Source organism: Muscardinus avellanarius (assembly GCF_963383645.1).
Source record: "Muscardinus avellanarius genome assembly, chromosome: 16".
Classification (NCBI taxonomy): Eukaryota; Metazoa; Chordata; class Mammalia; order Rodentia; family Gliridae; genus Muscardinus; species Muscardinus avellanarius.
In genome coordinates this window covers 69,164,599-69,174,690 of record NC_137802.1, presented here as the reverse complement: position 1 = coordinate 69,174,690, position 10,092 = coordinate 69,164,599, and the positions used below count along the sequence as shown (strand labels likewise).

The window sequence follows — 10,092 nt, the reverse complement described above, 5'->3', positions numbered from 1 at the left end:
AGGGCCTTCTGTGCGGCTGGCCTCCCGCTTAGCCTCGGCTCCTGCGGCTGTCCCCAGGACTAAAACACGGCAGGCATCGTAACCCTAGAAGTGAGGCTGGCTTAGACCCCAGTGTACCCTCAGGCCTCCTGAGGCCCCCCAGCTGAGAGCTGGCCGGCCCTGAGGACACCAGCCCAGGCCTGGGGAGGCAAGCGTGAGCAGGGCCAGCCCTCCCAGCTCCCACCCTTCCTGCTCAGGCCCTGGAAGTTAAAAATAGTTAGTTCCTACATAAAAAAAGAGACTGCCAAAAGGCCAGAAGAGAGGACTCTGAGTGGGAGGGGGGGGCAGGGAGGACTGCAAAATAGTCTTTTCTTTTAAAAAGTGCTTGGTAAGTCTTTTTTAAAGTGTGTGTGTATATCTATTACAGATATACACACAGACACTGCACACGCTGGCCACCACGCATACTTGCACACACATAGAAATGTATCCATGTACATAATCATATACATATACATACATACATACATACATACATACATATATATATACTTTAAAGAGTCCTAGGTGAGAATTTGGGCCCGGCCGGGCCAGGTCTGCAGGGTCACGACTGGAGGGTATGGGCTCTGCCGGGTTGGCAGACGGGGCACTCGCTGCCCTCGGCACAGAGCTCACACAGCACGGCGTGTTGGCATGGCAGCACCGCCCGGGCCTGCTCCTGACACTTAAGGCATTTCACCGACTGCATGTGGAACACGGCCTGCGGGGAGAGGGTGCGCACCGTCACGCGTGGTCCCCGGGCTAGCCTGGCCCGAGCTGAGCTCCCCTGGCTCTCATTTCAGCCCCCTGGGAGGAGGAAACTGAGGCGCAGGGCTCAGCAGTGTGCCCACAGAACCTGCTAGCAAGCAGGAGCAGGATGAGGGCCAGGCAGCTCAGCCCAGCTCCTGTGCCTCAGGGCTGTCCCTGGCACCCAGGTCAATGCCTCGTGTCTCATTTCATCTACTGACCCCAGGTCCCCAAACGAGAAAGGTGAGGTCTAGGCGAGGCTGCGGCATGACAAGGGGCATGGTGGGGCAGGGGCCGCGGTGCACCCTCCCAGCGCTCCGACCTCCGGGGCTGACCTTGTCCACTTGCTCCAGGTGGGCTCGCAGCTGCTTCTGGAGGGAGTAGAGGGTGGAGAGCGAGAGCGCCTCGAGGTCAGGGAAGGCGGGCAGGGCCTGGGGGTCGGCCCCGGCGTGCAGCCGCTCCAGCTCCTCCTGAAGCTTCTTCACCTGCAACTCCAGTGCGTCCCGCTGCTCCCGGGCCAGCTCGCACTCAGCCCCCGCCGCGCTGGCCCGCTCTCCGGCCTCCTCCGCCTCCTTTTTCCAGACATCACAAGCCTGTGGGCCCAACACCAGCGCCTCATCACGACGGCCCCACCCTGCCCCTGCCCCCCACAGCAAGCACCTCCAGGAGCCTGTGTGGGCCGCTCTGGCTGCAGGGCCTGCTGGGAAGCTGGGCCTGCTGTCTGGGGAGAGGCAGGGAGGAGGCTGCTGCTGCCTGCGGAGGAGAGAGGTTTCAGGGCCTGCAGGAGGCCCTCTCTGTGGGCACAGAAGGGGCAGGCCTCGTGTGGCAGGGCTCACAGCTGGCCAGCACCCCCAGGGCAGCCAGGCTGTGGCTGGACAGAAGCTCAGCTCAGAACTTAAAACCCTGGTGCCCTGCCAGGAAGAAGTGGCTGGTCCTGTGGCTAGACCCCACACTCGGCTCCCAGGCAGGGTTCAGGCTGGTGCCCCAGCCTCCACAGCGCGCTGACTGGCAGGGCCGGTCCTTGCGGGGGAGAGGCCAACACCTGTGCTGCTGCTCTGTGGGCCCTGCTCCCTCCCCCACACTGGCTCTGTGCAGGACAGGTTGGGCTGGACATCTGGGCCGGGGAGGCAGGCTGGGCCGGGGAGGCAGGGCGGCAGGGCCAGTACCTGCTTGGCCTGCTTCCAGGACTCCTCCCACTGCTTGATGGTGCCGTTGGCTTCCTCCAGCTCCTGCCGAAGCCGGGCCAGCTCGGCGGCCCCTGGCCCTGACAGGAGGGCAGGGGAAGTACCCGGGGAGAAGCTGCCGGAGGCGAAGTGCTCCCAGATGCTGCTGTTCATCCCGTTGAGACCTGCCGGGGGAGGGACGTCAGTGGCCAGGCACTTGCAGGCACAGGAGAGCAGGCCGTGCAGGCCCTGTCGACCTACACCAGTGGCACCTGCGAGTCTTAGCATCCTCATCCCAGCACTGGTCTTGGGGACTCAGGGAGGACTGTCCAGGAGAGCAGGCCCCAGGTCCCTGCTGGGGCAACTGGTGGGGACCTCACGAGAGTCTAGGCGGCTAGAGCTAGGCAGCTTCCTTTGTGCCCTGGCTTGAGGCCTGGGACGGCCCCGGCTGGCAAGACCAGCAGACATGAGAGAAAAGCACTGGTCAGCTCCTCACGTGATGGGAGGGCTGGAAAAGGGACAGCCAGGGAGCCTCAGGCACCTCCCCTTTGTTTTACAGAGCAGGACACTGAGACAGAGTGTGCTACCAAGAATCAGATGAATCCACGTGCGCTACAGCACACACCTGCAGTCTCAGGCACTAAGGAGGCTGAGGCAGGAGGGTCACAAGTTTAACACCAGCCTCAGCAACTTAGCCAGATCCTGTCTCCAGCAGGAAAGTAAAAAAGGGCTGGAGTTGGGCATGCTGCCACATGCTTGTGATTGTACTGGGGAGTACGAGACAGGAGGATCGCAGGTTCACGGCCAGCCTCAGCAACTTGCGAGGCCCTCTGCAATGTAGTAAGGCCGTTTCAAAACAAATAACACCGCGCGCGTGCACACACACACACACACACACACACACACACACACACACACACACCCACCCACCCTGTGTAGGCCTGCTCTTTCCAGGAAGATACGTTGCCCAGCCCACCCGGGGTCAGCCAGTGTGTACTAACACACACCTCGTGCCTTGCTCTTAGGCCCCAGGCAGCCTGTCTGGCTACCTTCTGGCCACGCATGACTTCTTCCTTGCTCCCTCTGCCATTAGTAAAGCCCAGATGTTCCAGAACCAAATTTCAAGACATTCTGTCTCCTAAGCCACACAAGAGGGCACCGTCCTGTGACGCCCCCGTGGTGCGCACCGTCTAGGCACTGAGGGCCCGAGGAAGCCCTGGCTCTGTGCAGCACAGGAGAGAATGGCCCAAGAGCAAGCCTGCCTGCACGGGGTAGAGCCCCGCTGGCCGTGCGTCTCTGCCTCTGACCTCATGGCGGGGGCCACACTCCAGGGGCCTGGAGAGATGTATGGGGCCAGTAGCAGGACTATGTCAAGACACCTCCGGAGTGTGGGCAAGTCAGAAAGCTGTAACTCTGGCATTTAAATGGACACAATACAGCCAGGCGTGGTGGTGCACTCCTGTAATCCCAGTACTTGGGAGGCTGAGACAGGAGGATCGCAGGTTCGAAGCCAGCCTCAGCAACTTAGCAAGATTCTCAGCAACTTAGTGAGACTCTGTTTACAAATAAAAAAAAAAAAAATAGGACTGCCAAAAAAAAATTTTTTTGTTTTTTTGTGGTACTGAAGATTGAACTGAGGGGCATTCTTTGTCTAATTACTGCACACTGGTCTCAAACCTGTGATCCTCCTGTCTCAGCCTCCCAAGAACTATTTTTATTTTTGTTTGTTTGGTTGGTTGGTTGGTTTTTGCAGGTCTGGGGATGGAACCCAGGGGCATTTGACCTCCAAGCTATACCCCCTGCCCTATTTTTTCTTCTTTATTTTGACACCAGGTCTCACTGAGTTGCAGAGGGCCTCACTAAGTAGCTGAGGTTGTCTGCGAACCGTGATCCTCCAGGTCTCAGCCTCCCGAATGCTGGGATTACAAGCGTGCGCCACCACGCCCTGCTTCTCCTAAGAACTGTGATTTCAGGCATTTGCCGGCTATGCCTGGCTCCAGCTGGGTTTTATTGGTTTTGGTTTTTTTTTTTTTGCGGGTCTGGGATGGAACCCAGGGGCATTCGACCTCCGAGCTACACCCCCAGCCCTAATTTTTATTCTTTTATTTTGAAATCGGGTCTCACTGAGTTGCGGAGGGCCTCACTAAGTAGCTGAGGCTGCCCGCAAACCGCGATCCTCCAGTCTCAACCTCCCAAATGCTGGGATAACAAGTGTGAGCTACCATGCCCAGCTCTATTTTTTATTCTTTATTTTGAAACAGGGTCTCACTGAGTTGCAAAGGGCCTAAGCAGTAGCTGAGGCTGTCTTCGAACCGTGATCCTCCTGTCTCAGGCTCTCAAATGCTGGGATTACAAGTGTGCACCACCACATCTGGCATTCTGACTCTATGTGTGTGTGTAGCACTGGGAATTGAACCCAGGGGCATTCTACCTCCCAGCTACATCCACAGGTCTATTTTATTTTTATTTGGAAACAGGGTCTCACTAGATTGGTAAGAGTCTATTTGCTGAAGCTGTCCTTGAACCTGTGGTCCTCCTGTTTCAGCCTCCCAAGTACTGGGATTACAGGTTTGTACCATCTCACCCAGCTGGTTCTTTCTTTTCTTTTCTTTTTTATTGTATGGTACTGGGAATGGAACCCAGAAGCCTTCTACCTCTGAAATGCATTTTATCTTTTATTTGGAAATAGGGTCTCACTAAGTAGCTGAGGCTGGCTGTGCTCCTCCTGTCTCAGCCTCCCAAGTGCGGGGATTACAAGTGCGTGCCCCCATGCCTGGCTAGTTTCTGTTTCTGATGAGGCAAAGCTGTGCTGAGGTGCAGGCCTTGGGGAACCGAGCTGCCATCCTCCTTCTTCCCTCCCAGCACGGCGCTCGAGCCTCAAGCTGCTGCACAGTCCCACAGCACAGGATGCCAAGGAGAGGCCAAGGGCACCGGGGTGGGGGGGCCCTGCTCTAGCTTGACTGATGCCATGGCACAGCGGCCAAGGGCACTCTTGAAGTCTCTGCCCTAGTCCCCCCTCTTACCTAAGGACCCATGTGATGCTGAGGTCCCCAAAAATGTGTTTTCTGACTGGCTCAGGTGGCCTTGAGGCTGCTGCAAGTAGTGCGAGGAGAGGCTGACAGGCGGGGACGGGGGTGCGGAGTGGAAGGAGGCAGAGCTGCCCAGGGAGCCAGGGATATTCACGGGCGCAGAACTCTGCAACAAGCTGCCGCCTGCAAGAGAGGCCCGGGGCGGCTGCGTGAGGCCGTGAGCAGGATGCTACCCCAAGGCGCCCGCCCCCGCGCCCTGCCCACTCACTGCCCAGTACCGATCGTGATGCTGCTGGGGTGGGGCACTGTGCTGCTATCGAATGTCTTCTCCAGGGCAGCCATCCCAAACTCGTTCAGGTCCAGGTCATCCAAGGCAGACTCTGAGGACAGAGATCAGGACGTGGGCCTCCCAACAGCCACAGCCCGGCTCCAGGCCCCCCAGCCTTGGGTACCCATCTCCTGCCCCTACCATGTGCCTGGCTCTCCCTCTGCCAGCACTGACCCCAACGCTGTCTGCTAAGTCCAGCCCACATGTCTCTTTTCCAAAATCTCTTGATGCCCCTGGAAGCATCAAGTCCCAATCCAGGGTTTTTGCCACTGACAGAGGTGCTGTCTCCTGATATTACAGAGCCTGTGCCTCACCCTGAGCTCAGAGGATCTGGAGGCTGCTGGGCCCTCTGCGGCCACTGCACAGTAGACACTTGATAAATGCCAATGGCCTGCACTGAACTGGCCCAAGGTGGGAGGGGTTCCCTCCCAGATAGAACGGTGTGTCATCACCTCTATCCCTGGTGACCGCCATAGGACCTGGTAAAAAGTGGGCACCCATAACGAGGAAAGGGGTACTGCTGACTTCTAGGTGCGAGGGACGGACGCCACGGCCTCACACGCTAAAGGCCTGCTCTGCTACTGAGCTGCGCCCCTAGTCCAGGGGCAATCACTTTTTTGTGGTACTGAAGACTGAACTCAGGAATATTGTACCTCTGAATCATCCCCTCAGCCCTATTTTATTTTGATACAGGGTCTCACTAAATTGCTGGGGCTGTCTTCAAACCTGTGATCCTCCTGCCTCAGCCTCCTAAGTACTGGGATTGCCGGCACTAACTTCTATGGCCAGTACCCTTGAGGAGAGCTGTACAGGAGGCTCGTAGGCACCTAGGGAAAGAACGATCAGGAGGCACGCCGTGCCTTGGGTGAGATTACAGTTGCACAAAAGAGCTCCAGCAGCTAGTCTTGGGCCTGTATTTTGGGTTCATTTTCCCTGTAGCTCAAAAAGCCTGGAATGTGCGCTCTGATTCCCTCAAGCCAGTGCCTAAGGTGACTGTGGTTCAGAGACCTGGTGCCCATGCCTAGGCTAGCAAACCGACTTAGCCTAATTACCTATGACCGACTCTACCGTGTCGCTGGTGGGGTAGAAGGGCAGAGCGTTTGCGTTCATGCCGGGGGCACTGCTGGTGCCTGCAGGGCTGGGGGGAGTGGCTGCCAGGCTGGAGGTGATACTGGAAGAGATGCTTGAGGTCAGGGGGCTGCCCACGGGGAGGATGCCCAGCACGTCCTGCAACAAGAGCAAGGAGAGTGAGGGAGGTGTGGGGCCTGCTGTGGAGGCCGAGCCGAGGCTGGCACAGCTGGGCAGCGCGCAGCTAAGCGGCACCTCCCAGCCCCGGCTGGCTGGCTGCACCCAGCATCCCGTGGGAGAGCCCACCGGCCCTCACTCCCGCAGGCCCACAGTGGGAAGGGGGAGCAAGCGCAGCGCCTGGCGGTGAGTCGTCCCTAAACACGCCCAACTGATGGGCGAGTGAGTCTAGGAGGGGATGAGCTCCAGGCCTGGCCCCATCCCTGGGTCCACCCGAGTACTAGCCTAGCCTGTGGGGAAAGAGAAGCCTGCTGCCCACAGCCTGCTGGGGTTCCGGGCCTGTCCCGTCCAAGGGGGGTGCCAGAGGGAGGCAGGGGCTGAGCTCTTGTACCTGTTTGGGCTGAAGCAAAGGTTGATCTTGACTCCTGGGCTCTAGTGAGTGGGGTTTCAGTTTGGACTGGGGAAAAAAAATCAGGGAGCAGAGGTGAACATGCTGCTGGGAGCTCCGAGTTCACCTGACCCTATCATGGCCTTCTGAGGCTGTAGGGGGAAGGGGTGGCAGATTCCTTTCACCTAACATGCAACCCATCTCCCTCTCTCTTACACATACACGTACTCCCACCCCAGCTTCTGGTCTTGTTCTGAGCAGGGAGGCGCCTCTTTCCTCCCAGGCCCAGTTAGGGGCCCTCTGACCATCCCGTCAAAGGAAGAACTGAGCCTGGGTAGGATTCCTGCTCCTCTACTGACTGACTGTGGCATGGAGAAGCAGCAGTCTTTCAAGCATCCCTGTCCCCAGCTGGCAGCGGTGACATTACTCAGCTCAGTGCGAGCTAGCTCCAGGCCTCTCCTCCAAGCTCCCCTTGCCCAAGCACAAGGCTAAGCTCATTAGGTCCGTATTCAGTACCGTTAGCCAGCTCATCCCTTACCTGGCACTTGAAAGTTTTCAGGTACTCAGCTCCCACCTGGTCTTCCCGCTCAAAGCCAGGGGCTTTCTTGTAGCTGGTGGGGGTGAGGCTAGGATCCCCAGGAAAAACGAGCCCCTCCAGGTTTGGTGGCTTTCTGCCGGGGCCCGGAGGGGAGCCACAGAGGTTGGATGGGCTGCTCAGGCTGCTGCTCCGGCAGAGGAGCTGAGAGGACAGGCAGGGCTGCTGGTGAGCGTGAGGCAGCGGGGCAGGCCACCCTCCCTCCCACCCAAAGGTCTGCAGCAGGGGCTCAGCTCCACGTCCAGTGGCCATGGGTAGCATAAGCAATCAGGCACCCCTGAGCTTGAGGGACTTAGTGGGGAGCACTGACAGAAGGCTTTGTCCCAGGCCTGCCAGGCACTGAAAACACACCCTTTCCCCACTTGGCCTGAGGATACACCAGGACCACCTCCCAAGCAGGCTGACAACCTGGGGGCAGGAGGCAGAAGCTGGCTCCGGGCAGGCGTGCTGCCCAGCCCTCCCCAGGACAGGCACGTACAGCGCTGAGGTCGGGGGCATGCGGGCTGGAGGGGCTCACAGGCACCGAGTCTCCGGCAGCAGATGGCATGTACAGGACGGGACCCGGCTGGGTGGGGCTGGACACCGCTGAGGAAGGCTGCAGGTCGTCACTTAGGGGTGGTTCTGCAAGAGGGAACCAGGAGTCAGCAGGTTCCCAAGCCATCTTGGTCCCTCTAAAAAGGCTCCTGAAGCTGGGCGTGGTGGCGCATGCATGTAATCCCAGCATTCAGGAGGCTGAAACAGGAGGATCACAGTTCCCATACAGCGTCAGCTACTTAGTGAGGCCCTTTGCACCTCAGTGAGACCCTATTTAAAAATAAAGAATAAGCTGGGCGTGGTGGCGCATGTCTGTAATCCCAGCATTCGGGAGGCTGAGACAGGAGAATCACGGTTTGGTTTCTGGACAGCTTCAGCTACTTAGGGTCCTCTACAACTTAGTGAGACTCTGTTTCAAAATAAAGAATAAAAAATAGGGCAGGGGGTGTAGCTAGGAGGTGAATGCCCCTGGGTTCCATCACCAGACCCGCAAGTAAGTAAGTAAATAAATAAAAATAAAGAATAAGGCCTGGCGTGGTGGCGCACGCTTGTAATCCCCGCGCTTGGGAGGCTGAGACAGGAGGATCACACAGGTTCGAAGCCAGCCTCAGCTACTTAGTGAGGCTGTCAGCAATTTAGTAAGACTGTTTCAAAATAAAATAGAAAATATGTCTGGGAGTGTAGCCCGAAGGTAGAAAGCTATGGGTCCTATCCCTCCGGGCTACATTCCCAGACCTATTTTATACTTTATTTGGAAACAGGATCTCATTAAGTTGCTGAGAGGCTCACTCAGTAGCTGAGGCTGGCTCTGAACCTGTGCGATCCTCCTGTCTCAGCCTCCCGAGCGCGGGGATTACAAGCGTGGCCACCACGCCCGGCTATGGTTCTCCATTTTGTAATAATAACTTTTTTGTGTGTGTGGTACTGGGGGTGGAACCCAGAGGCTTTCTACCTCCGGGCTATACTCCCAGACCTTTTTTATATTTGGAAACAGAGTCTCACTAAGTTGCCGAGAGCCTCACTAAGTAGCTGAGGCTGGCTTCGAACCCATGCGATCCTCCTGTCTCAGCTTCCCAAGTGCGGGGATTACAAGCGTGCGCCACCACGCCCGGCTTTATAATAATAATTTTTAAAACCCTGAGGTTCGAGGTGGGCATGGTGGTACATGCCTGTAATCCCAGTTCTTGGGAGGCGGAGACAGGAGGACTGCAGGCTCAAGGCCCACCTCCGCAACCTCGTTACATCCTCAGCAATTTAGTAAGACTCTGTTTCAAATTAGAAAATAAAAGAGTGGAGATGTAGTTTGTACGTAGAATGCCGAGTAAGACCCTGTTTCAAATTAGAAAATAAAAGAGCAGAGATGTAGCTTGTACGTAGAATGCCGAGCTCAACTGCTAGTCCCCCTCATCCTCCCCCAAAAGGAAACTGCGGTTCAGGGAGGGGACAGAGCTAGGAGATAAGAGAGCTGGGATGAGCCTTGCTCTCTACAACCCCACAGCCTGAGCTTTTAATAACTTCTCTGGCTGCCTCAAGTGGATATTCTCTTTGCCATCTCTGTGCTCCAAAACTGCGGGCCCTCCCTGGGTTTATTATTCAGTCTAATCTCACAGCCCGGGCTGAACATGGGAAGAGGCAAAGAGGTCAGGAGAGCCAGAGCAGCAGCGCGCGGCGAAGCCCTAGCGCCTGCGGTTAGAGGAGCGTGTGGGGCAGAGCGCCGAGCATCTGCGCCTGCCCCACGCAGGCACAAGCCACCTGTGGCAACTGAGCACTGGACATGGGTTCTCTCAACTGAAAAGTGCGGTAGGTGTTGACATGCCAGAGCCAGGCGCGGTGACAAACGCCTGCAATTCCAGTACCTGGGAGGCTGAGACAGGAGGATTGCCAAGTTCAAAACCAGTCGCAGCAATTTAGCAAGGCTGTCAGCAACTCAGTGAGACCCTCTTTCAAAATTAAAAAATCAGCGGGGCATGGTGGCCCATCCTTGCAATCCCAGCATTTGGGAGGCTGAGAGAGAAGAGGATCACAGTTCACAGATCCCAGCCTTG

General features: G+C 57.2%; 1 protein-coding gene across 2 annotated transcripts in view; it reads right to left on the bottom strand.

The window, feature by feature from the left end:
* Nucleotides 1-583: 583 nt before the first annotated feature.
* Nucleotides 584-10,092, bottom strand: part of UNK (unk zinc finger) — a gene marked incomplete at both ends in the record, with an annotated part of 36,742 nt that continues 27,233 nt past the window's right edge. The window contains 9 exons of one of the 2 annotated variants that reach the window (XM_080713750.1): nt 584-739; nt 1,101-1,358; nt 1,932-2,113; nt 4,952-5,140; nt 5,236-5,337; nt 6,338-6,512; nt 6,922-6,987; nt 7,457-7,657; nt 7,992-8,134. In XM_080713750.1, coding sequence (XP_080569876.1) covers nt 584-739; nt 1,101-1,358; nt 1,932-2,113; nt 4,952-5,140; nt 5,236-5,337; nt 6,338-6,512; nt 6,922-6,987; nt 7,457-7,657; nt 7,992-8,134 — 1,472 coding nt within the window. The remainder of the gene's footprint in view (nt 740-1,100; nt 1,359-1,931; nt 2,114-4,951; nt 5,141-5,235; nt 5,338-6,337; nt 6,513-6,921; nt 6,988-7,456; nt 7,658-7,991; nt 8,135-10,092) is intronic. The other variant, XM_080713749.1, reaches the window with a different exon arrangement.